At 35.0% G+C, this 27,250-nt stretch overlaps 3 protein-coding genes and 1 pseudogene across 3 annotated transcripts; 2 read left to right on the forward strand and 2 right to left on the reverse strand.

Annotated features, from left to right (window-relative positions):
- Window positions 1–7,272: 7,272 nt before the first annotated feature.
- On the forward strand, window positions 7,273–10,372 carry LOC107943972 (probable disease resistance protein At4g27220). Its single transcript, XM_016877790.2, has 2 exons — window positions 7,273–10,217; window positions 10,300–10,372. The coding sequence occupies exons 1-2, from the start codon at window positions 7,273–7,275 to the stop codon at window positions 10,370–10,372; spliced, it is 3,018 nt and encodes a 1,005-aa protein (XP_016733279.2).
- Window positions 10,373–11,271: 899 nt separating this feature from the next.
- On the reverse strand, window positions 11,272–12,485 carry LOC107943971 (proton pump-interactor 1-like; annotated as a pseudogene).
- An 829-nt stretch (window positions 12,486–13,314) lies between these two features.
- Window positions 13,315–16,787, forward strand: LOC121216877 (probable disease resistance protein At4g27220). The gene is made up of 2 exons (XM_041092347.1): window positions 13,315–16,492; window positions 16,569–16,787. Exons 1-2 carry the CDS (start codon window positions 13,518–13,520, stop codon window positions 16,588–16,590), a joined length of 2,997 nt encoding a protein of 998 aa, XP_040948281.1. The 5' UTR covers window positions 13,315–13,517; the 3' UTR covers window positions 16,591–16,787.
- A 1,516-nt stretch (window positions 16,788–18,303) lies between these two features.
- Window positions 18,304–22,045, reverse strand: LOC107903569 (proton pump-interactor 1). Its single transcript, XM_041092348.1, has 8 exons — window positions 21,823–22,045; window positions 20,903–21,291; window positions 20,386–20,574; window positions 20,093–20,272; window positions 19,781–19,975; window positions 19,469–19,567; window positions 18,873–19,379; window positions 18,304–18,786 (listed from the first exon to the last, which is right to left on the reverse strand). The coding sequence occupies exons 2-8, from the start codon at window positions 21,269–21,271 to the stop codon at window positions 18,463–18,465; spliced, it is 1,863 nt and encodes a 620-aa protein (XP_040948282.1). The 5' UTR covers window positions 21,272–21,291; window positions 21,823–22,045; the 3' UTR covers window positions 18,304–18,462.
- Between the last annotated feature and the right edge of the window lie 5,205 nt (window positions 22,046–27,250).

Raw genomic sequence — 27,250 nt, forward strand, 5'->3', positions numbered from 1 at the left:
ATTATGTTGTTGCTGCTGCTGATGTTGTTGTTACAATTGAGCACCAAGATGACTGCAAAACTTGTTAGTAATGTCCAGAATGAAGGGAAAGGACATGGCAGATTAGTGAATTATTACAGATTTAAAGAAGAATCAAATTGTAAATCAGCTGATAGATACAACTGCTGAGAATCAAATACCCAAAATGCCAACTATAATGGCAGAAGCAAAGGAAAAGTAAAAAAAGATGGGATTCCTTACTTAATACTTCTGCCTTTCTACCCACAACATTATTCTTTCTTCTTTCACAAAATTTCAACCTGCTTTTCTTTCATTTGCTTCTTTCATTACATGTTTTTCTTTGCTTAATTGTTCTGCCTTTCTACCCACAACATTCTTTCTTCTTCACTGTTTTTATTTTGTTTTCATCTCCAAGGTCTATCACCAAATTTTAAGCATCCCGTCAAAGGTAATTTTCTTTAATTTGCTTCATTCATGACATGCTTTTCTTTGCTTCATTCATGACTATGTGTTGGTGCAAGAGGCAGCAGCAAGCTGTTTATTGTCTTGCTTGTGTAGTAAGCCTCAAGGCTTGGTGAGGAAGCAAACTCGGAAGCAGAAAACAACAGAAAGATGAAGCTAGCAAGTGAAAACAGAAAAGAGAGAAAGAGATTGAATGAAAAATGAGCTGATATCTTTCATTAAACAAAAACAAGGCATTAAGCCATTACATATATCAGTCAACAAGTGAAGTAAACAAGTAATCACCTAATAACATACCTAACACCACTAAATTGCCTAGTAACTTGGTAAACTTGATTGAAAAACAAAAAACTTCTACCTAAACTTGTCATTCAGCACCTAATTACATCAAAATGCAGCTACCAACTAAGTTTGATCCTAACTAAATACAAAACATTCAATTAAGGAAACTAAATGAATAGCTTCAGCTTGCTGCACACCATGGCACCACTGCCTGCTGCGATTTCAGAAGCATGGCCACCTTTGCATATCGTGCATGGCCACCTTTGCATGGGAACTAAACTTAACACTCCTCCTTAGTTTCCATGCTAGTAACACCTAATTCCCTTTTGAATTTAACAAATTTAGACACATTGAGTGCCTTTGTGAAGATATCAGCAATTTGCACTTCTGAATTGCAATGAATCAGCTCGATTTCATGAGCTTGTTCCATCTCCCTTATAACATGCAACTTAATATTGAAGTGCTTGGTTCTGCCATGAAAAATGGGATTCTTTGCAATTGCAACAGCAGATTTGTTGTCACAATAAATCTCTGTTGCCTCCTTTTGGTTTTGGTTTAAATCAGTCAAGATTTTTCTAAGCCATAAGGCTTGGTTCACAGCAGATGCAGCAGCAACATATTCAGCTTCTGCTGTTGATTGTGCCACCAGACTTTGTTTCTTAGAACTCCAGCAAAACATGCCTGAGCCAAGACTGAATGCATATCCGGATGTGCTTCTCATGTCATCACTTGATCCAGCCCAGTCACTATCAACATAGCCTATTAGCTTCATGTTTTTGGCCCTTTTGAACAATACACCATGACCAATGGTGCCTTTGATGTATCTCAGCACTCTTTTAGCTGCTCGAAAGTGCTGATCATTGCAGCAATTCATGTATCTTGATAGCACACTAACAGCAAACATGATATCGGGCCTTGTGGCAGTCAAATACAACAGACTACCAATGAGACTCTTGTACATGGTCTCACAGATTGGTTCACCACTCCCTTGCCTTGAAAGCTTCACTCCAACAGCCATTGGTGTGCTTGTTGGCTTGCAGTTCTTCATAGAGAACTTGTCCAGGATCTTCATAGTAAAAGAACTCTGGCTAAGGAAGATTCCCTTTTCTGTTTGGTTCACTTCCATTCCAAGGAAGTAGTTCATTCTGCCCAAATCAGACATTTCAAACATTTCCATCATTTTTCTTTTGAAATCTTCCAGCATTCTTCCATCTCCTCCAGTTACCAATAGATCATCAACATAGAGTGACAGAATAAGCTGAGTTTCAGCTTGGTTCTTCTTCACATACAGTGTTGGTTCGCTGGGACTTCTTTCAAACTCCAAACTGAGCAAGTAAGAGTCAATTCGAGCATACCAGGCTCGAGGAGCTTGTTTCAGGCCATATAAAGCCTTTTTCAGTCTGTACACCATGTGCTCTTTGCCAGTGATCACAAATCCTTGAGGCTGCTCGATGTAGATCTCTTCTTCCAGGAAGCCATTGAGAAATGCAGACTTAACATCAAGCTGATGAATGGTCCACTGATGTTGAGCAGCCAAGGCAACTATCATTCTAACTGTGTCTAGCCTGGCTACTGGTGCAAATGTCTCCAGGTAGTCCAGACCATACCTTTGGCTAAATCCTTTGACAACAAGCCTGGCTTTTAGCTTGTTCAGACTGCCATCTGCATTCTGTTTTGCTCGATAGACCCATTTTACTCCTATGGTCTTCTTTCCATCAGGTTTATCAACAAGCTCCCATGTCTGGTTCTTTTCAATCATGTTGATTTCATTGATCATAGCTAGTTTCCAGCCTTCATCTGCCTCAGCCTCTTCAAAACTGCTAGGTTCTGCTATTGCAACCTGTGCCCTTTCATAAATATCATCTAGGGGCCTTGTGCCTCTCACAGGCACATCATCAACATCCATTTCAGGTCCTAGCTGCTCAAGTTCAGCTTGAATAGGCACTAGGTCTTCTGAAACTGCTTCTGGCTCATTTTTCTCCCAATTCCAGCAGGCTTTTTCATCAAAGATGACATCTCTGCTCACCTGGACTTTGTTTGTCAAGGGATCCAGAACCCTGTAGCCCTTCTTGACTGAACTGTAGCCTACTAGAACACCTGGTTGAGCCCTTTTAGAGAGCTTGTCTCTCTTTGCTGCTGGTATTTGTGCATAACACAGGCAACCAAACACCTTCAGATGTGCTAAGGAAGGCTTGAAGCCAGACCAAGCCTCGAAAGGTGTCTCGGATGCAAGAGCTTTAGTAGGAAGCCTGTTCTGAAGGTAAACAGCAGTGTTTACTGCCTCAGCCCACATGGTCTTGGGCAGTTTCTTCTCAAACAGCAGACATCTGGCCATATCCATCAGACTTCTATTCTTTCTTTCAGCTACCCCATTCTGCTGAGGTGTGTAGACATTTGTAAGCTGATGTTTGATACCAGCATCATTGCAAATGGCTTGAAACTGAGCTGAAGTGTACTCAGTGCCATTATCAGTTCTTATCGATTTCAGCTTGCAACCTGTTTCTGTTTCTACAGCATTTTTAAACTTCACAAACACTTGAGCTACCTCAGACTTGTGTTTTAAAAAGAAAATCCAGCAAAACCTTGTAAGGTCATCAATAAAGAGGATGAAATACCTGTTTTTGCTGAGTGATTCAGTCCTCATCGGGCCACATACATCAGAGTGCACCAGCTGTAGTCTTTCAGTAGCTCTCCAGGTTGAATTTGTAGGAAATGGCAGTCTTGCCTGTTTCCCCATTTGGCAAACTTCACACACATCATCATGCTCCACTGAGCTGATGAAGTTCTCTGCCAAGCCCTCTTTGGCCAATCGAGCCATTGATCTAAAGTTGGCATGTCCAAGCCTTTGATGCCAGAGCTTGGAGTCTTCAACAGAGGCTGTGTATGCTGAGTTTGAGTCATTTGCCCAGTGAACCTCAAAGCATTTATCAGTCATTGTGACTGTCATAAGGCTTGATCCACTTGGATCAGTAATGTGGCATTGTTTCTCCTTGAACACAACAGAATAACCTTTCTCGAGCAGTTGAGCTATGCTGAGAAGGTTTCTGTCAATCTGTGGTACCAACAGCACATTTGGAATGATCTTGTTGCCTGTGGGAGTACATATCAGCACTTCACCTCTTCCTTCAGCCCTTATAAACTGACCATTTCCAACCTTGACCTTGGTTTTATAACTTTTGTCCAAGGTTTTAAACAAGGAGGCATCTGGTGACATGTGGTTAGTGCAACCACTGTCCAGCAACCAGCCTTTAGAGTATTTCTTCTCAGAAGCTACACAGGAAACAGCAAAGACCTGTTCTTCTTGGTCACTACTGTCCTCAGCTACTCGAGCTTCAACCTTTGACTGCTGAAATTGATTCTGCCTTGGCCTACTTCTATTTTTGCAGACCCTTTCAACATGGCCCTTCTTCTTGCAGTGTTGGCATACTGCATCTGGCCTAAACCAGCATCTATCTTCTGGATGGCCAGGCTTCTTGCAATATCTGCAGGGCTGGTCATTGCTCCTTGCAGCATCAGGCTTAGGCCTGTTTTTCCAAGGCTTTTTGCCTCTTTGAGCATTAGTGCTCGAGGTTTCTTTGGCCTTGGCTTGAAATGCACCTTCTTGGTGATCTTCAGCTCTGCTAGCTCTCCTTTGTTCCTGAGCATAAAAGGTGTTGATTAGCTCAGTCAAAGAGATGCTAGCAAGGTCTCTTGAGTCCTCTAGAGAGGATATCTTGGCCTCATATCTCTCAGGCAAAGTGGAGAGGACTTTCTCCACAATTCTTGCCTCATCAAAGTGCTCACCTAGGAGCCTTATGCTGTTAACCACTGCCATAATTCTATCTGAGTACTGCTTCACTGTTTCTTCTTCCTTCATCTTCAAATTCTCGAAATCTCTTCTCAAGTTTAACAGCTGCTGTTGCCTTGTTCTCTCAGTGCCTTGAAACTCCTCCTTAAGCTTATCCCAGGCCTGTTTTGGAGTCTCACAGGCCATGATTCTGGTGAAGATGACATCTGACACACAGTTCTGGATGCAGGACATGGCTTTGTGCCTTTTGGTCCTCTCATCAGCATGTTGCCTAATCTGAGCTACTGTGGGATTAGCCCTCAGTGGTGCTGGCTCAGTATCTGTGTTGACAACTTCCCACAGATCGAAGGCCTGTAGGTAAGTCTTCATCTTGACCAGCCATATGTGAAAGCCTTCTCCATTGAAGACTGGTGGGGCTGCTGGTGAAAAACCTGAAGAAGCCATCAAGTTCCTTGTTTTGAAGCAACAGGTCCACTAAGACAAGAGCTCTCGATACCAATTGTTGGTGCAAGAGGCAGCAGCAAGCTGTTTATTGTCTTGCTTGTGTAGTAAGCCTCAAGGCTTGGTGAGGAAGCAAACTCGGAAGCAGAAAACAACAGAAAGATGAAGCTAGCAAGTGAAAACAGAAAAGAGAGAAAGAGATTGAATGAAAAATGAGCTGATATCTTTCATTAAACAAAAACAAGGCATTAAGCCATTACATATATCAGTCAACAAGTGAAGTAAACAAGTAATCACCTAATAACATACCTAACACCACTAAATTGCCTAGTAACTTGGTAAACTTGATTGAAAAACAAAAAACTTCTACCTAAACTTGTCATTCAGCACCTAATTACATCAAAATGCAGCTACCAACTAAGTTTGATCCTAACTAAATACAAAACATTCAATTAAGGAAACTAAATGAATAGCTTCAGCTTGCTGCACACCATGGCACCACTGCCTGCTGCGATTTCAGAAGCATGGCCACCTTTGCATATCGTGCATGGCCACCTTTGCATGGGAACTAAACTTAACACTATGCAATGATTGTTTTTTATTATCTGCTAGCTTTGTAAGATAGTCAAGGAAGTCAACTTCACTGCTTCATTTTCAGTTCTAATCTCTCAACACTTTTCAGCCACTAAGTCAGGTAATAAGGTAATGATTTCCTCTACTGATTATCAACAGTTTTAGATTTTAAGACAGGATAGGATGACCGGCAAACATAATCTATCATAGATAGGAATCTCAAACTGTTGAACATTTATTCCGTAATGAACTGTTGCACACTTGAATCTAGCATTTTATATACATTGAGAGGTTAACTCTGGTGGCCCGATGTAAGCAATTCTCCCGAATTAAAATCAATTTTTAAAATCAACAACTTCAACTACTCATAAATAGGAAGATAATATGTTTCGGTACACTTGAAACCACATCCTTCTACATTGACAACAATTACTATGACAATGAAGCTAAGACTCAATTCACAATACTTATATATTTTTGTTATACCTAATTAAAGTCATTTACCAGTATATTAGACATTCTTATACCCTAGTTTCCCATACTTTCCCATTATTATCGTGATGATGATGATGATGTTATAATTGAGCACCAAGATCACTGTAATACTTGTTTTAATTGGTATAAAAATAATTTTAGTCCTCTTTTCTTTTATATTTTCTATCAATTTGACTCTAATTTTACATAAAATTATTAAAAAAACTCATAATTTTAAAAATAGAAAAATGTTTATAAAAATTCTAGAAAAATAAAATCTTGAATATGTTGTTGAATAACTAAATTGTACGAGAAATAAAGCAAATTACCATTCAATGTTTCTTGAAACCAAATTAGTAATATTATCAAGTTGAGTTTCATCCCCTTGAAGAACATCTAGAACTCATATCACCAAGGCTTATGAAATTGACCCTAATGTCATTTTTTTAGTCAAGATATATAACAAAATTTCCTTTTTCAAACTTAATTCAATTTTTCATTACATTTAAATTATTTTTCAAAACTCAAATTATAAAAATAAATTATATTTAGAAAAAAAATTTATAACATAAAAGCTATGTCAAGGAACAAAGAACAAATAATTTTACTTAAATTTTTTTCTACGTTTTTTACTATAGAATGTGTATTGGATACTTCGATACAAATAATATTGAGAAATTTTGTAGGGCCCAAAAACAATTATCTCTCATTTTCTCACTTTATTTATTTTTAAAGTTTTTATCTACTTTCTTTAATTTGCTTCATTCATGACATGCTTTTCTTTGCTTCATTCATGACTATGCAATGATTGTTTTTTATTATCTGCTAGCTTTGTAAGATAGTCAAGGAAGTCAACTTCACTGCTTCATTTTCAGTTCTAATCTCTCAACACTTTTCAGCCACTAAGTCAGGTAATAAGGTAATGATTTCCTCTACTGATTATCAACAGTTTTAGATTTTAAGACAGGATAGGATGACCGGCAAACATAATCTAGCATAGATAGGAATCTCAAACTGTTGAACATTTATTCCGTAATGAACTGTTGCACACTTGAATCTAGCATTTTATATACATTGAGAGGTTAACTCTGGTGACCAGATTTTCATCATGTTTCTGTCTGCCACCTATCCATAGCTCCATCTAATAAAGGCAATTGCATTTATGCTTCCTTTTCATGCTTACACTAACATATAAAAAATTATTCAAAAATCCAATACACTAACATATATGATTGCGTTGCAGGGGCAGAGCAATGGAGTACGTAGAGCCTGTTGTTGGCATTGCAAAATGTCTCGGAACTCCTGTTTGTAAATACTTGCAATATCACAGAAAGATGAACGATTATGTGAGAAAATTCAAGAGGATGAGAGATGAATTGAATTGCAAAATGGAAGATATAGAGCTGCAATTGAAAGCAGAGCTTCTTCGTCCTCTGGGGAATATACCAAAGAAGGGAGTTGAAAATTGGTTGAAAGATGCGAAAGAGATGATTACGGAAGCACAGGATGTGGAAAATAAAGTCAGAAACGGGAGATATCTCTGTCGTGCTTGGAACGAAAAGCTGGTTGATGAAAAGACTCGAGAAATGAAGGAGTTTCTTGATAAAGCTCCTAATGCCTCTGAAGGTCTTGCCATGGATGGTCCAAGTGGTGGGTTGCCACTGCCAACATCAGAACTAGTTGGGGAGGAAGCTGCCAAAAAAGAGATTTGGGCATGTTTGATGCAAAAGGAGGTAAAAAAGATTGGGGTTTGGGGGATGGGCGGTGTGGGTAAAACCACGATCATGAAGCACATCCACAATGATCTTTTGAAAGAACAAAGATTCAAAATAGTAATCTGGGTTACCATATCAAAGGAGTTCAATGTAATGAAGGTACAAGATAATATTGCAAGTGCGTTGGAGGCAAAGGAATATTTAGACAAAGAAGAGGACAAGCTCAGACGAGCAGCAATCTTGTCAGAAATGCTGAAGAAAGCAGGAAAGCATGTTCTAATCCTAGATGATGTGTGGGATGAAGTCTCTCTAGAAGAAGTTGGGATCCCTGAGCCGAGTGACAGCAATGGCTGCAAGTTGGTGTTGACAACCCGTTCGGAGCTTGTCTGTAAGTATATGGGTTGCACGGTGATAAAAGTGAGGCCCCTTTCAGCACAACAGGCATTGACACTATTCTTGAGTAAAGTTGGGCCTAACATAGTGCAAAATCAAACTATAATGCCTACTCTAAAGCTTGTTGTCAAGGAATGTGCGGGTCTACCTCTTACAATTGTCGTCGTAGCTGGTACATTGAAGGGAGAAGAAGACCCTCTTATTTGGAAAAACGCACTCAGGGAATTGAAAGAGAGAATAGAAAAAGTGGAAGGAGTGGAAGCTAAAGTCATAGAGCGTTTGAAATTTAGCTTTGATCACTTAAAGGACGAGAAAGTGAAATCTTGTTTCTTACATTGCGCATTATATCCCGAAGATTTTGGAATTGAAAAGGATGAACTAATTGAGTGCTGGATTGACGAGGGATTCATAGATGATATGGGTACAAGACAAGAAATGAATGACAAGGGTCAAGTTATTTTGAAGAAGTTGGAAGATAATTGCTTGTTGGAAAATGTCTCGAGTGAAAGAGTAAAAATGCATGATGCAGTGAGAGACATGGCATTGTCGATCACAAGAATGAGTCCTCGATATATGATACAAGCAGGTTTGCAATTAGAAGAGTTACCAGAAAAGAAGCAATGGAGTCCGGATATTGAGAAAGTGTCACTTATGTATAACTCCATATCAGAAATTTCCTTAGACGTGCTGCCCACAAAATGTCAACTGCTCACAACCTTGTTATTGCAGCATAACCCAATAAAGAAGATCCCATATTCTTTCTTCATAAACATGCCTTGTCTTTGTGTCCTCAATTTGTCCTATACGGAGATCGAGAGTTTACCAAATTCCATCTCTGAATTAAAGAACCTCACAACATTGTTGCTTCGTGGTTGTTCTACATTTAGAGATCTGCCATGTCTTTCGATGCTTCAAGAATTGAAGAAGTTGGATCTTTGTGGGACTAAAATTGAGGAAGTCCCTGAAGGAATGGATATGCTGATAAAGGTAAGATATCTTGATCTTGGAGTGCACACTCTAAAAGAGATACCCGCGGGACTTTTACCCAAACTCGTTCACCTTCAGCACTTGAGTTTTGAAGTGGACAATGAAAAAACAAGTCTAAAAGCAGTGGAGATAGAACCATTGAAGAAGTTGGAGTGCTTTACCGGACGTTTCGAAGACATCAATGAATTGAATAAGTTCATCTCCTCAATGCAACAAAGTAAGAAAAATCTCATCAAGTACTCTTTACAGGTGGGCTCAGTTATTCTGGGTGGTGTAAGAGATAAAAGAGTAACAATTGGAGGAGTCGAGAATTGGAAAGGTGAGTTAATTATGCACCCAATTGAAATTCAAGAGTTGAATATTGTAAAGTGCGACTATTTGAGAAGCTTAGCCGATGATAATTCTTCCTTCAAAAATGCAGTTGACTTGAGGGTTTGGAGGATTTGGGTGTGTGAAGGGATAGAGTGTGTTGTTTCCCTGTCCTCTTTTGCCTCTTCTTCCGCTCATCCATTTCAGAGCCTCGAGGAGTTAGATCTTAGAAATCTGCCAAAGTTGAGTGCCCTTATTATGAAATATGAAGGAATTGGTTCAGCAACAACATCAACATCGGCTCCGTCTGCCACCTTTTCCCATCTTAAGCGAATTGAAGTATGGAGCTGCTCAAGTATGAAGACGTTGCTTCCACATTGGTTGCTTCCAAACCTCCAAAACCTGGAAGAAATACTTGTGGTTACTTGTAGGCAGCTAGTAGAAATATTGGGAGCAGCAACATCAGAATTTGAAGAAAAAGGGAGTGATGCATTAATCAAATTCCATCTACCCAAATTAAGAAAGTTGGAATTGTGGGGATTACGAAATTTGAAGAGCATATGCAGCAAAAGTGGAGTGATGGTTTGTGATTCTCTCGAGTTAATCGATGTTACTAGTTGTGATAAACTGAAGAGAATTCATCCATTTGTTCCCCTTGTTGGCAATGGGCAGCCATTTGCATATGCTCCACCTTCTCTTACCATCAGGTCATGGAAAGAATGGTGGGAATCGTTGGAGTGGGATGACCATCCAAACTTTAAAAATGTTCTTCAACCCGTTTGGAAGGAGAAGAGGTATGAACTATGAACCATTTATGGTTTAGTTTTTTTATTTTATTTTGATAAACCTAATTTCTCCATTTTAATACAATTTCAGGTCTATTTTTTATGTTGGTGAAGAGAAAGATGAAAGGGCTGGTGGGAAAGAAGTAGGGGCCGGGGGAGGATAGTGCAAAAGAGAGGAGAAAAGGAATGATGGAAGGAAGAGGTTAAGAGGCTCCACATTGTAAACATTGTCCCTCTCTTACCATTCCTTATAATGTAAAAGCTGAAGAGGTAAAAAACAAATAAATTTTCTTCATATTTTTTCTATGTTTATTTTGAAAGAATGAGTATTGAATATAGATAATATAGAGAAATATGGTAGGGTTTAAAAATAAAATATAATTTAAATATCAATTGATAAATTAAGTCTATTCAAAATAATGGTACTTTAGATAGCAAAGGTATTGAAAATTTAAAGTGATAAATTATATTTTTATCATTATAAATAAATACCATAATTTATTTTTATGCTGAAAAAAAATTTGAAAATTTATCAATTTATATTGTTTTTTACAAATAGAAAGGAAAACGCGTCTTATAGGACATGTTTTCTCTGATCTTCCAGAGAAAACATGAGACGCGTTTTATTCTCTTTACTAAAAAGCGCTTTGTAGGATCAACTAAGGACAATTAATCACGACGTTTATGTCTTTCGTTAATTGTGCATAATTTTGATTAGTACAGTAACACATTTAGCCCTTGATGTTTACATATTTTGTTAGTTTGGTCTTGATTCTAAAAAAAATCAACAGATTCAGTTTCAACATTTACACATTTACAAAAATATGACGGGCTAAATTTGTTATCATATCAATCAAATTTATGTAAAATTGATGAAAACATTAATATTGTGATTAATTGCTCACTTTCGAAATTGGTATGGATTAAATTGCTTCGATTTGTTTAGAGGGACCAAGTTGCTGAATATCAAAATTGAAAGGGACTAGAGAGGTTGTTTTACCTAGTTTATATTGTTTTTTACCATTCCCAATAAAATAAAGATTGTCATATAACTCTAGTTCCATTCAAGTTAAAACTTCTTCAGGCAAGATAATAGTAACATAATGCTAAAGGAACCAGCACAACCACCACAGCATGAGCTGCCCATATCCAATAGTTCATCGACTTCTTACGTTTCAAGATGGCTTTTGGGAGGGACTCGGTTCTTTTGGTTCGATTCCAGTACCTACTAGTATTCTCCTTTGGTACTTTACCCTTCACTGAAACAGTAGCAGGAACAGGTGCATCAGTATTAACATCGACCTTCTCGGGTTCTGAGTCTTGTGCCAGAGCTTCAATCAGTTCCTTGGGATTCACAGCATTTGTCAATCCTGCCACCTTATTCTTAGCTTTCTTTTCACGCTCCTGAAAGAAAGATCGAAAGAGTTTCAGTTTCAACCCACAAACTAATAACCGATAAAGCGAAACCAGATAAGGAAGAAAATGATTTCCTTGAGCTTCTTTTCAGCTTCCATTTCAGCTCTTCTAGCTGCTTTGGCTGCTGCTTTTTCAGCCAACTTCTTTTTTCTTTCCATGGCTTGCTTTGCTTTCGCTATTTCCTCTTCTCTCTTCAATTCTTTCAGTTTTGCTGCATCGACTTCCTTGTTCTTTTGCAATTTTCCTGGATACCAAAATTTCCTCTGCTACAACACTAATATCTGACAAAGGATTCGACTCCATTGCTATAGTTTCGGCATCTTTTGGGGCCTTTTTGGCTAGTTTACTATCTGTTTGGGGACCTGATTTGGCCTCTTCCTTTGGTTGTCTTGCACTAGGTCTCAGAATTGCTTCGGTTTCAGAATCCACTGGTTTCTCGGGTGCAACCAGTGGTTTCTCATCAGGATTCCTTATCCGACCATCCCGACTCAATAGCCGACTGTCCAGGGATGGCAGAATTCTTTTCTCATAATCATCCCTGAAGGCTTTATTGCCATTCCAGAGAGCCATAAACTTCTCAACCTGAAAGGAATATAAAAGATAAGTGAGCGGCTAAGTATAAAGCAAATGAGATACATTGGAAGTAACATTAATTAGCAAGCAGTATCAACAAACCTCCACAATTGATAACTCCTCAAGAGCCTTTATATCTTTCTGTGCAGCAAGCAGTTTGGCGTTGTGTACAGTGGTACGGCTCTGGTAAAAGTGAGAATTCTGAAATTTTGAGAAAGAAAGTAATTAAAACGATTCATTAGTAACATCATGCACAGGAATATTGGAAGTAGATATAATATATATCATTTAATATCTTAAGTGACACTAGTTATTCATGCATAAATGAAAATGTTCCGACATGGTCAAGTATATATCATTTAATTTCCTTTTTTTTGGACCAGACTGCATGCTGCTCCTTCCTTACTCCATTCAAATCGACACCCATAAGCTACAATAAACAAATATAGCATTTTTTTTTAGTGTAACACAATGGTGCTCTATATTCACAGATAAGAAGAGGAGAAAACTCCGATGGATAAAGACAGAAAATAGAATCATCTTACTTTAACTTGATCTTGAATGTCTTCTTTCTGGCCTAATGAATCTTGAATCTTTGATCTCATTGAAGCATTAGCAATAACTTTCTCACGGGTTCCCTCCAGGTGTTTGATTTCTTTAAGGATTCGCTTCTCCTCACTCAACAAGATGCTTTCATGCTGAATGCGATATTGCAAGCATCCAGTCAACGTAATTTTCTTTCATTTGCTTAATTCATCACATGCTTTTCTTTGCTTTTGATTATCTGCTACTGTTATAGCAGCTAGCTTTGTAAGATTGTCAAGGAAGTCAACTTCACTGCTTCCTTCTCAGTTCTAATCTCTCAACACTTTCCAGCCACTAAGTCAGGTAATAAGATCTGAAGCAATGATTTCCTCTACTGATTATCAGCAGTTTTAGATTTTAAGAGTGGATGACCAGCAGACATAATCTACTATAGCTAGAAATTAATACAAAAAGAACTACCCAGAAGCAATATAATGTTGAAATCTCAAACTGTCAACATTTTAACTCTTAATATTCTGTAATAAACTCTTGCACACTTGAATCTAGCATTTTATATACATCGAGAGCTTGATTCTGGTGACCAGAATTTCATCATGTTTCTGTCTGCCACCCATCCATAGCTTCATCTAATAGACGCCATTTCTTGAAACTTGCATTCATGTTTTCCTTTTCATGCTTACACTGACATATCAATACTTCATAAAATATCCAATTCATTCACAGATTTTCATTCTCTGCTACTGTTATATATGATTGCATTGCAGGGACATAGTAATGGAGTACGTAGAGCCTGTTGTCGGCATTGCAAATTGTCTCGGAACTCCTGTTTGTAAATATTTGCAATATCACAGAAAGCTGAACGATTATGTGAGAAACTTCAAGAGGATCAGAGATGATTTGAATTGCAAAATGGAAGATATAAAGCTGCAATTGAAAGCAGAGCTTCTTAGTCCTCTGGGGAAGATACCAAAGCAGGGAGTTGAAAATTGGTTGAAAGCTGTGAAAGAGATGATTAGGGAAGCACAAGTTGTTGAAAACAAAGTCAGTAACGGGAGATATCTCTGTCGTGCTTGCAACGGGAAGCTGGTTGATGAAAAGACTCAAGAAATGAAGGAATTTCTTAATAACGCTCCTAATGCCTCTGAAGGTCTTGCCATGGATGGTCCAAGTGCTGGGTTGCCACTGCCAACATCAGAACTAGTTGGAGAAGAAGCTGTCAGAAATGAGATTTGGGCATGTTTGATGCAGGAGGAGGTGAGCAAGATTGGGGTTTGGGGGATGGGTGGTGTGGGTAAAACCACTATCATAAAGCACATCCACAATGATCTTTTGAAAGAACAAAGATTCGAAAGGGTAATCTGGGTTACCATATCAAAGGAGTTCAATGTCATGAAGGTACAAGATGATATTGCAGATGCTTTGAAGTTGAAGGAAGGTTGGCCCAGTGGAGACAAGCTCAGACGAGCAGCAATCTTGTCAGAAATGCTGAAGAACGCAGGAAAGCATGTTCTAATCCTAGATGATATGTGGGATAAAGTCGCTCTAGAGGAAGTTGGGATCCCCGAGCCAAGTGGTAGCAATGGCTGCAAGTTGGTGTTGACAACCCGTTCGGAGCATGTCTGTAAGTATATGGGTTGTAAGGTGATAAAAGTGAAGCCACTTTCAAAAGAAGAGGCATTGATACTATTCTTGAATAAAGTTGGACCTAACATAGTTCAAAGTCCAACTATAATGCCTACTTTGAAGCTTGTTGTCAACGAATGTGCGGGTCTACCTCTTACAATTGTCGTGGTAGCTGGTACCATGAAAGGAGAAGATAACCCTCGTATTTGGAAAAATGCACTCAAAGAATTGAAAGAGAGAATAGGGAAAGTGGAAGGAGTGGAAGCTGAGGTAATCGAGCGCTTGAAATTTAGCTTCGATCACTTAAAGGACGAGAAAGTGAAATATTGTTTCTTACATTGCGCATTATATCCCGAAGATTTTGGAATTGAAAAGGATGAACTAATTGAGTGCTGGATTGAAGAGGGATTCATAGGTGATATGACTACAAGACAAGAAATGAAAGATAAGGGCCATGTTATTTTGAAGAAATTAGAAGTTAATTGCTTGTTGGAAAATGTCTCGAGTGAAAGAGTAAAAATGCATGATGCAGTGAGAGACATGGCATTGTCGATCACAAGAATGAATCCTCGATACATGATACAAGCAGGTTTGCAATTAGAAGAGTTACCAGAAAAGGTGCAGTGGAGTCCGGATATTGAGAAAGTGTCACTTATGTATAACTCCATATCAGAAGTTTCCATAGATGTGCTGCCTACAAAATGCCAACTGCTCACAACCTTGTTATTGGGGAACAACCCTATAAAGAAGATCTCAATTTCTTTCTTCACAAACATGCCTTGTCTTAGTGTTCTCAATTTGTCCTATACGAAGATCAAAAGTTTACCAAATTCCATCTCTGAACTAAAGAACCTCACAACATTGTTGCTTTGTGGTTGTTTTGAATTAAGAGATCTACCATGTCTTTTGATGCTTCAAGAATTGAAGAAGTTGGATCTAAGTCGGACTAAAATTGAGGAAGTCCCTGAAGGAATGGATATGCTGATAAAGCTAAGATATCTTGGTCTTCAAGTGTTCAGTCTGAAAGAGATACCCGCTGGACTTTTACCAAAACTCGTTCACCTTCAGCACTTGAGTTTTGAAGTGGACAATGAAAAAACAAGTCTAAAAGCAGAGGAGATGGAACCATTGAAGAAGTTGGAGTGCTTTACCGGACGTTTCGAAGACATCAATGAATTCAATAAGTTCATCTCCTCATTGCAACAAAGTAAGAAAAATCTCATCAAGTACTCTTTACATGTGGGCTTATCTTATAAGAAAAATTTCATGAAGTACATCTTACCTATTTCCCTTTATAGAAGAGATAAAAGATTAACAATTGCAGGAGTCCAGAATTGGGAAGGTGATTTAATTATGCACCCAATTGAAATTCAAGAGTTGAATATTTTAAAGTGCGACTATTTGAGAAACTTAGTCGATGATAATTCTTCCTTCAAAAATGCGATTGACTTGAGGGTTTGTAGGATTTTGGGGTGTGAAGGGATAGAGTGTGTTGTTTCGTTGTCCTCTTTTGCCTCTTCTTCCGCTCATCCATGTCAGTGCCTCGAGATGTTGTATCTTCAAGATCTGCCAAAGTTGAGTGCCCTTATTATGAAAGATGAAGGAATTGGTTCAGCAACAACATCAACATTGGTTCCGTCTGCCACCTTTTCTCATCTTAAGGAAATTACGATATACAGCTGCTCAAGTATGAAGACGTTGCTTCCACATTGGTTGCTTCCAAACCTCCAAAACCTGGAACGAATTTTGGTGCGTAGTTCTAGTCAGCTAGTAGAAATATTGGGAGCAGAAACATCAGAAGTTGAAGAAAATGGGAGTGATGCATTAATCAAATTCCATCTTCCCAAATTGAGAAAGTTGGAATTGTGGGTATTACCAAATTTGAAGAGCATATGCAGCAAAAGTGGAGTGATGGTTTGCGATTCTCTCCAACTTATCAATATTACTATATGTGATAGACTGAAGAGAATTCCTCCATTTGTTCCCCTTGTTGGCAATGGGCAGCCATTTGCATATGCTCCACCTTCTCTTACCATCACGTCAAGGAAAGAATGGTGGGAATCGTTGGAGTGGGATGACCATCCAAACTTTAAAAATGTTCTTCAACCCCTTTGGAAGGAAGACAGGTATGAACCATTTATAGTTTAGTTTATTTATTTTTATTTTTATAAATCTAATTTCTCCATATTAATAAAATTTCAGGGGTTTTTGGAGATATCGATGAAGAGAAAGATGAAAGGGTTGGTGGGAAAGAAGGAGGGGGGAGGATAGTGCAAAAGAGAGGAGAAAAGGAATAATGGAAGGAAGAGGTTAAGAGGCTCCACATTGGAAACATTGTCCCTCTCTTACCATTCCTTCTGTTCTCTTTTTCTTATAATATAAAAGCTGAAAGAGGTAAAGAAAACATATAAATTTGCTTCATATGTTTTTTATGTTTGTTTTGAAAGAATGAGTGTTGAATATGGATAAAATAGAGAAATTTGATAGGGTTTAAAAATATAATATAATTTAAATATCAATTATTCAAAATAATGGTATTTTAGATAGCAAAGGTTTTAAAAATTTAAAGTGATAAATTACCTTTTTATCATTATAAATAAATACCATAATTTCTTTTTATTCTGGAAAAAAATTTGAAAATTTATGTTGTTTTCTTGAAATTTTATCAATTTATATTTTTTTTTTTACAAATAGAAATGAAAACGCGTCTTATAGAACATGTTTTCTCTGATCTTCTAGAGAAAACGTGAGATGCGTTTTATTCTCTTTCCTAAAAAGCGCTTTGTAGGAGCAACTAAGGACAATGAACCATGATGTTCATGTCTTTCGTCAATTGTGCATAATTTTGATTGGTACAATAACACATTTAGCCCTTGATGTTTACATATTTTGTTAGTTTGGTCTTGATTCTAAAATAAATAAATAAATAAATTCAGTCTTAACATTTACACATTTACAAAAATATGACGAGCTAAATTTATTATCATATCAATCAAATGTATGTAAAATTGATGAAAAATATTAATATTGTGATTAATTGCTCACTTTCGAAATTGGTAGGGATTAAATTGCTTCGATTTGTTTAGAGGGACCAAGTTGTCAAATATCAAAATTGAAAGGGACTAGAGAGGTCGTTTTACCTAGTTTAATAATTAAATGACATGTTAAATCTTATGTGAAATAATTTAAAAAGAAAATTTGAAAAAAAAAAGATTGTAAAAATAGTTGTTTTAAAAATCATGGTTTTAAAGTTTTTACAAAAATTTTTTTAAAAAATTCAGTTTTATTTATTTTTAGTTTCTTTAAAATTTTCATTTTAAAAGTAGCTATATAAAATTTAACATGTCATTTAATGATTTTAATAATAAAATGACCTGATTAATATAACATTAATAGTTTAGAAATGTAATTAGAGCGGTGTGAAGTTTGAAAATAGATTTAAAATAATGGTCAAAATTTAGGGGTGGTTGATGCAATTAACTCATTTCTAATGGTGCTAACAATTAACTCTGCTATAGGACAAAGTGAGAAAGTGGAAAGCAGAGTTACAATATGACCCAAAGACTCACCTTTTTCTAAGTCGTCTCCTATCATAATTGCATAATAAATGGATGGGGCCATTACCAAACGATGAAGCAAAAGAAATGGCCTTCATTTCCACTTTCAATCATTTTCATGTCCACCTTCAACCATCAGCCATCACTCACCATTGCTTAAGCTATTTTGCAGTTTAGACCATAAATTACTGAGTTGAAAACCGTAGTGTCGTTCTGCAGCCTTTTTTGGTCCAGGCAGGGCAGGCTGGGCTCAAAAATTTGGGTCGACCTTGAATAAAATATTTAAACCCATTTTTCATATTAGGCCAAGCTTGAGCAAAAATAACAGTTAGCAATACCTTGTCTAAGCCTGAGCCAAATCCGGCTTATGAGATAAACCATTCAGATTGAACTACCGGTAACATTATGAGTTTCTGGTCCATCCTTCATGAGGATGCAAAGAACAAAATTAACTAACTTTTGCCACTATAGAATGTTTGTTCAACTAAATAAAATAGAGATTGCCCTATAACTCTAGTTCCATTCAAGTTAAAACTTCTTCAGGCAAGATAATAGTAACATAATGCTAAAAGAACCAGCACGACCACCACAGCAGGAGCTGCCCATATCCAATAGTTCATCGACTTCTTACGTTTCAGGATGGCTTTTGGGAGGGACTCGGTTCTTTTGGTTCGATTCCTGTACCTACTAGTAGTCTCCTTTGGTACTTTACCCTTCATTGAAACGGTAGCAGGAACAGGTGCATCAGTATTAACATCGACCTTCTCGGGTTCTGAATCTTGTGCCACAGCTTCAATCAGTTCCTCGGGATTCACAGCATTTGTCGATCCTGCCACCTTCTTCTTAGCTCTCTTTTCACGCTCCTGAAAAAAAGATCGAAAGAGTTTCAGTTTCAACCCACAAACTAATAACCGATAAAGTGAAACCAGATAAGGAAGCAAATGATTTCCTTGAGCTTCTTTTCAGCTTCCATTTGAGCTCTTCTAGCTGCTTTGGCTGCTGCTTTTTCAGCCAACTTCTTTTTTCTTTCCATGGCTTGCTTTGCTTTCGCTATTTCCTCTTCTCTCTTCAATTCTTTCAGTTTTGCTGCATCGACTTCCTTGTTCTTTTGCAATTTTCCGGATACCAAAATTTCCTCTGCTACAACACTAATATCTGACAAAGGATTCGACTCCATTGCTATAGTCTCGGCATCTTTTGGGGCCTTTTTGGCTGGTTTAGTATCTGTTTGGGGACCTGATTTGGCCTCTTCCTTTGGTTTTCTTACACTAGGTCTCAGAATTGTTTCGGTTTCAGAATCCACTGGTTTCTCGGGTGCAACCAGTGGTTTCTCATCAGGATTCCTTATCCGACCATCCCGACTCAATAGCCGACTGTCCAGGGATGACAGAATTCTTTTCTCATAATCATCCCTGAAGGCTTTATTGCCATTCCAGAGAGCCATAAACTTCTCAACCTAAAAGGAATATAAAAGATAAGTGAGCGGCTAATTATAAAGCAAATGAGATACATTGGAAGTAACATTAACAAGCAGTCTCAACAAACCTCCACAATTGATAACTCCTCAAGAGCCTTTATATCTTTCTGTGCAGCAAGCAGTTTGGCATTGTGTACAATGGTACGGCTCTGGTAAAAGTGAGAATTCTGAAATTTTGAGAAAGAAAGTAATTAAAATGATTCATTAGTAACATCGTGCACAGGAATATTAGAAGTAGACATAATATGTATCATTTAATATCTTAAGTGACACTAGTTATTCATGCATAAATGAAAATGTTCCGATGAAAATGTTCCGACATGGTCAAGTATATATACGAAACAGATATCTTAAGAGTTGAAGCAAAGAAAAGGCGATACCCCCTGATCACTTTGTTTCCTCAGCTCCTGAATGTTGTCAAAAGCTTTGTCCCTCTTCAGGGTCACAGCTTTCAGCTCATTTTGTAAAGACTCGATTTTAGTCTCAGTTTCATCCAATTTATCTTTAATTTGCTTTTTTTTGGACCAGACTGCATGCTGCTCCTTCCTTACTCCATTCAAATCGACACCCATAAGCTACAATAACAAATATAGCATTTTTTTTTTTTAGTGTAACACAATGGTGCTCTATATTCACATATAAAAAGAGGAGCAAACTCCGATGGATAAAGACAGAAAATAGAATTATCTTACTTTAACTTGATCTTGAATGTCTTCTTTCTGGCCTAATGAATCTTGAATCTTTGATCTCATTGCAGCATTAGCAATAACTTTCTCGCGGGTTCCCTCCAGGTGTTTGATTTCTTTAAGGATTCGCTTCTCCTCACTCAACGAGATGCTTTCATGCTGAATGCGGTATTGCAAGCTATGGATCTGCAATTCATAAATTCCATTGAAGTGACTAAAGGAGAAAAAGAAAAGCATTAACTGCGGCAGAAAACTATGAGTAAATCTAAATGCAGTCAAAGTTTATAGAAGTATCATACAATAAAATCGAGCTCCTCCTCAGATGCACATAAACTAAGTCGATTATCAACATCTTTATTATTGCGAAGCTTGCCTAAAGCCTGCTGCAGTGGTTCTATTTCCTTTTTTTTCTCATCTAAAATTGTCTTAAATTGCTCAAAATCAACATTCAGCGCTCTCACTTGCGAAAGCATCTCTGATCGCTCTGCCTGCATTAGCATAAAGATAATCACAATTTAGCCAACTCACAGTGCCATTATTTTTTACTTCTTTCACATTTTTTCTCAAATTCTGAAGGCAAGCACAACAATAACGAATCATTATACCAATAGCATATCTGTAAGTGTCACTACATTTCAAGGACATAAATTTCAAACATTCAAATAAATGCTTCCGGGTTTAATTCCCCTACATTCATCATATTACAATAAGCACACCGTAATGACATAATGATAGGGCTAATAATTATCTTAAAAGTATGACAATTAATGGCTACCATGCTATACATCTAATTGAAATTAATAACTTTTCACTCACCCTTTTTGCTTTTAATTCATCGGTAAGCTTAAACCTGGCTTTATTCCACTTTTGTATCTCTTTATCAGCCTGATCAAGTTTGGCTTTTATAGCCGGATCTTCGTAGAAGCAATACCTAATAAAATGAAAAGAGTGGATCTGCTTAGGTGCAGGCCACTCGATGACCGCATCCTTCGGAAAGTCGGGATCGGATGCACCATTCTCTTCTTCCTTATCAGGTTCCTCACTATGTGAATCAACATCAATGGGGTTATTATAAACTGGATCCTTATCCAGTTTCCTATTTTCATGAAGAAATGATTTGTCTACTTCAGTCACTTTGTCAATAGACAATTGTGCCAGGTCTGAATCAACAACCTCTACACCCATTAAACACAAAATTGAGCTACCTGAAAACATCCAAAACCAAAGATTATGATACCATATAACAACAAATATAAATATAAAATATTATTTCATTCATAAAATAAAAATTTTAAAACCAGACGCCTGATAGACATGTATAAAACAATATATATTAAATAAATAAATTTTAAAGAACAGTGTAGCCATTACAATTTGAAATGGTGCAATCTAAAGCCATTCCTTTAGCTAGTTTTCTCATTAATCAGATCAAAAGAGTGAACAAACAGTAGAATTGCAAAAATATATGTATATATTCTAAATAAATGATAAACTATAATGGAGAAAAACAATAATCAGATAAAATCTAGAATAAAAACTAAATTATAAGTACATTAGCTCATGCTATAACAAAAGATCAAGCCTTTATCCATCGAGAAAATTAACATGCAAAATCATATGAAACTAATAGAAAAGAAAAAAAAACCCAGAAATTTATAAACATGAGATAAAATGAAAAACAAAAAAAAACCCAGAAATAAAAACATAAGAAATGAAAGAAAAACTAGATGATTAACCTTTTAGAGAGATTATTAAGAGGTGAAAGACCCTTTTTGTGGAGTAAAAGGGTGTAAAGAAAATTTAGAAGAGAGTTTGGAAATGAAGGAGAAATGGGGTGAAATCTCAGTTTTGTTTCTCTTCAATTTCAGTTCTGCTTCATCACTAGAAAGAGAAACGTACGAAAAGGAAGGAATTTCTGAAAGGGAAAGATTTTAGCTTTGTATTAATGCTTGTCTTCTAGAGAGAGAAATTCAACAGATTGAACTTTTTTAAGGTAATTCAAAAATAATAAATTGATTATGATTTTTAAATACTGATTAGTATTTTAAAACATAAAAAAATATTTTTTTATATTTTTAAAAAAATATTTATAGAATGGAACTTGTTGAGGTTAAAAAATAAGGGCATAAATTATTTTATAATTTTTAAATTTTTTAATAATATTATTCAATTGTACCAATCAGACTGAAATTATTATTTTGTTTATTTATTTCTTTTAAATATTAAAAAAATTATTTTAATAATTAATATAAAATTTTGACATTTTAAATTAATTTTTATGTTAATCATTTTAATTCTTCCATAATTACATTTAAAATTATTGATTATTAAATTAAATTGTTGAACTTAATTAATAATTTTAAAACTTATATTTTACCTATAAATATATTTATATGAACGTAATTAAGATAAATTTGTCTGTAATTGATAAGAAATTAAAAATTACACCATATATTTATATGAAAAAAATTCAAAATAGGATAAATTCCAAATAGTACATCGAAACATATCAATATATAATACTAGCTATTTTACCGATTGCAGTCTCTAAAAATAAATTAAGACTATAAAACCAACATAAAAAATAGTTTAAACACTGTAAAGATGAAATAATTAAGTCATAGTCGATTGTATCTTAACTTAATTGGCATGAGCATTGTTCGAGTGTGCTGAAGCACATTATCCTCCTATTTATTGTGTTGGGAAAAAGTTATTGATAATTTTAAATATTGTGTCAAAAAGAATAAATATGATAATTAATATTAGATTGTTTAAAATTAATAATAATAATAATAATTAGGGCATAAATAAATAAATAAAAATAAGAAAAAGACAAAAAGAAGAAACAGAAAAGTAAAAGAAGGAAATAAATCCAAATTAAAAAGCTTGATTTTAGTAGAATTTTCCTTTTAACACGTGTTCTTTGCATGAATTTCATATCTCTCACGAGAATGTCGAGTCGATGATTACGGGAGACAAATCTGTTGAAAAGCAAAAGTACAATAATACCCCCTATATTGTTTCAAATTCACTATCACACCCTTGTATTATGGTAATTTTATTTTTTTTGGAATGAAATCTTTGTAAAGTTCTAATTTCTAAATTTGGGGTTGTTTTAGGATCATATCTATTTATAATTTCCTAATAAAAGAAGTGTCAAAATTATTTTCCAAATTTGGGTTCGGTATTACTGGTTTTGCTTAATAGAGTGAAAAGAAAATTAGGAAGATCGAAATATTGAAAAGATAAAAAAAATAATTATTCATCTTTCTATAGATGTATTTGGTTGGGAAGATGGAAAAAAGAGAAATAAAATAAAATAAAATTATTTCTCGTCATTACTTAATAGAGTTGAAAAACGAAAAGAAATAAAATATTTGAAAAATGTATATTTTGAACTAAAATACACAATCTCTCTCATTTTCTTTCCTCTCGTCATTTAAATTTGCAAATATTGATTAAAATGGAAAATGACTATCCCTCCTATTTTCTTTCCTCTCACTATTTTTTATTATCAGGTTCACTCAAAATTTACTTTTTCCCCCTTTTCCACTCTTTACTCTCTTCTCCTGTCCTTTCACTTTTTCATCTATCTAAACACGCCATTAGTGCTCAAATTCGGCTAAATACTAATAGGTTTAATGTAGATTTTGAAATTCAGTCTTTACACTTTTATTAAAAGAAAACAATTTATCTAAAAAGAAATTGCAAAGAAAATTTTAAGGTAAACTAAATAGATAGCCACTCAACTATGACAATGTTTCTATTTTGACCACCTAACTATCAAATATTTTTATGTAGTCACTAACGTTTTTAAATTTTGATTTTTTGGTCACTTTACGGTTAAATCATTAAACGAAGGCTAATGTGTCCCTTTTAATGACATAATAAAAATTTAGCCCTCTAATATTTCGAGATTTCTTCAATTTAGTCCTAATTTTAAAAATATTCAATAAATTTAGTGCTCAATGTTTATATATTCTGTCAGTTTAGTGCTAAACTTTTTTTAATCCTTAATTTCTTTAGATGAAGTGACAAAAAAAAAAGAAAAATGAAGAATAAATAGTAAAAACCTTAATTTAATTAAATAATCAATCAAGGGTAGTGCAAAACTAAAGGTTCGACTTTGAACACTCTCAACAAGTTTGGTTCAATGGAATGGATATTTTATTCTATCACCATCAATGTTTTACAATAAAATGCTTCTTTGGTTCACCGCATGAGTGATTCTACAGAATTGATATTACAAAATCAATATCTAACGGTGTTATTGTAAATGTATTAAAGTGTATAACGGGATTTAAGTTCAAGTACTAATTAAATTTTAAAAAATTAAGTTTATATACTTTAATAAAAGGATAAACTACATTCAATGTCACTAAATTATTAGTAAATTTATATTTTGATCGTTTAATTTTGAAAAGTTACAAAACGATTACTAAACTATTCGAAAGTTTTCATTTAAGTTACTTAACTATTTGAAAATTTTATTTAGGCCATTAGGGTTTTTTCTTTCTAAAGTCCAACTAGCAAGCTCCAAGTGACGATTCAAAGATCAGTATGGTGGATCAATACCCATCAATAAGTTGAAAAGCATATCTTAGTTCCAAGTTGATTTGATAGTCAGTGCCGAAAATTGGAGAAAAAAATATTTCTTCTGGTTATTATTTTAAATATTTGTATGTAAAGTTTTAGAATGTAAATTTACAATGGCAAAGCTTACAAGTTTTGTGTTGTTCGGTTAAATGAATCTCATGTGTGAATAGTTTTTTATTATTTTGTGGTTGTTTAACAAAATTATATGTTTTATTGTGATAATAAACATGTCACAGTTTATTCAATTTTACATGTAAGTAGTAAACCGACCAAATGAAAGATTTATTGTTCGACATGTTTTTATTATAAATGTTTGACTACTACAATAAGATATCACTTACAAGTTAATATGTTTGTCCAAATTTGAAAAATTAATGGAGTGCCCGGTATCTTAATATATATGGATTTTACCTTTATTCAAATGATTTTGGTTTAAACTTGAATTCTTATGTTAGCTTTTTTTATATTTATTTAACTATTATTATATTTGTCAGCATCATTGCATGTATTGAAACATTTAAGGGCATTATGTCTGATAAGCTTACCATAACTAAAGAATTCATGGCCGACATTGAAAAGAGATTTGTCAATGACGAAAAGACTAAAATTGGTACATTAACAAATCTAATTTCAACGTGATATGTAAAGAAAAATAACAAAGTTACAGATATGACACTGCAAAAGAAACAACAAAAGGATTCAACTAAGGATGGTTGTTTACACTCTGATGCAAAAGGCGCACTACTTAGTTTTGTTTGTTTTGAGGTTAATTTGACTTCAGTACCTAAACATACTTGGTGGATATATTCTGGTGCAACAACTCACATCAATGTGTCTATGCAAGATTGTCAAAACTACCGAAAGTCAAATGATGGTGAAATATACATCTATGAAGGCAACAGTAAATTAGTAGAAGTTGAAGCAATAGGTACTTTTAGATTATTATTAAGAATTGGATTTTATTTGGATTTGAATGAAACTTTGTTGTACCATCTTTTAAGCGAAACATGATTTTCTTTTCAACACCGGGCAAATTTGCTTACTTTAGTTCATTTGAAAATGGAAAATTTAGTCTATTTCATAATTCAAATTTGGTTTGTTTCAGTTCTTTCTTAGTTTATGATAATCTATATTTACTTAATACTACTATTTCATTTAATGAATCCTTGCATACTATCTTAATAGGTAAGAGACACAAATTAACTCCTAAGAATTTAACTTCATTGTGGTACAAGAGATTAGGTTATATCTCCAAAAGGAGAATTGAGAGACTTGTGTCCGACGATATGTTTTTACCCTTTCGATTTTTTGGATAGTCTGAAAGATCTAAGGGTTAAAATAATTTTTTTAATCCCACTACTAAAATTATATATTTTTTAAGATGTATAATGCTTGTTCTTTGAGGATGTTGAGTTTTTTTCTTTAAAAAAAATACTCTCTTTAAAGCCACTTGCAAAAGAACTCTAAAAAGCAGTGACTTGAAAGGGAGCAATATTTTTCTTATTTTAATATCTCACATGGTTAGCCCATTGGTTATAATAGGCTAAAAATGATTTTTCTTTAAATATATATTTTTTAATTTTTAGAGTTAGGACTAAATTAATAGATTTTGTAAATATTGAGGGTTAAATTTATTAAATTTTTAGAATTAAAACTAAAATGATAAATTTTGTAAACATTTAGAGATAAATTTATTGATTTTTTTATATTTAGCCGATCATTGGCAATAGCAATTAAATGAATATGTTGAGGAATATCAACATCTCTTTCAAAGACAAAAAAAAACTACTTTGCACTGACCCCCCAGCTTATTTTTTATTTTAATATCTCATCTGGGTTAGTCATATGGATAACAAAAAAACCTGAATCTGACAGGTTTTGAGTCAATCCAACCCGATAGAGTTGGGTTTTTTAATTGAAGTTCAGGGTCAGTGCAGGGCAAGTTAATTTTTAAAAATAGTTGAGTTGGACCGGGGTCAAGTTTAGAATGAAACTGCCCACCCTGCCTCAAGACATTTACGAAATTACTCTATATACATATATAATATTAATTAAGTTAAAAACCCCTAAAATTTATCACTACTAATCTCATTCTACCGCCTCTATACTAGTGCCCTTTTACCCCTAGAAGGTTATTCCCCCCACTTTGTATCTTAATTTAATAATTTATTAACATAATTTTTATTCCTTCCTTTTTCTTTTGTGCTATAATTACAACATGTGTGTAAATATACATTAGCACACAACTCTAAAAATAAATTATTAAGCAAAACTAATAAGAAATAGTGTCAAAATCTTTCATTTAAAAAAATTAATTAATTACAATTTTACAAAAAACTTAAAAATAAAATAAATAAAATCGGATCGGACTGGATTAAAGTTAGGTATATTATTGATTTTTAGGTTCAGGTTTAAAGTGGGTTAAATTTTTTAAACTTGGGGTTGAAGTTGGAGCATGGTGGTAGAGCATCGAGTTGGATTAGATCATGCAAAAAACCACCTTGCCTTGCCCCATTGCCATCACTAGTTAGTTGATGTGTTATAAAGGGCTAAAAATGAATTATTTTT

Source organism: Gossypium hirsutum, chromosome D05 (genome assembly GCF_007990345.1).
Source record: "Gossypium hirsutum isolate 1008001.06 chromosome D05, Gossypium_hirsutum_v2.1, whole genome shotgun sequence".
NCBI classification, from domain to species: domain Eukaryota; kingdom Viridiplantae; phylum Streptophyta; class Magnoliopsida; order Malvales; family Malvaceae; genus Gossypium; species Gossypium hirsutum.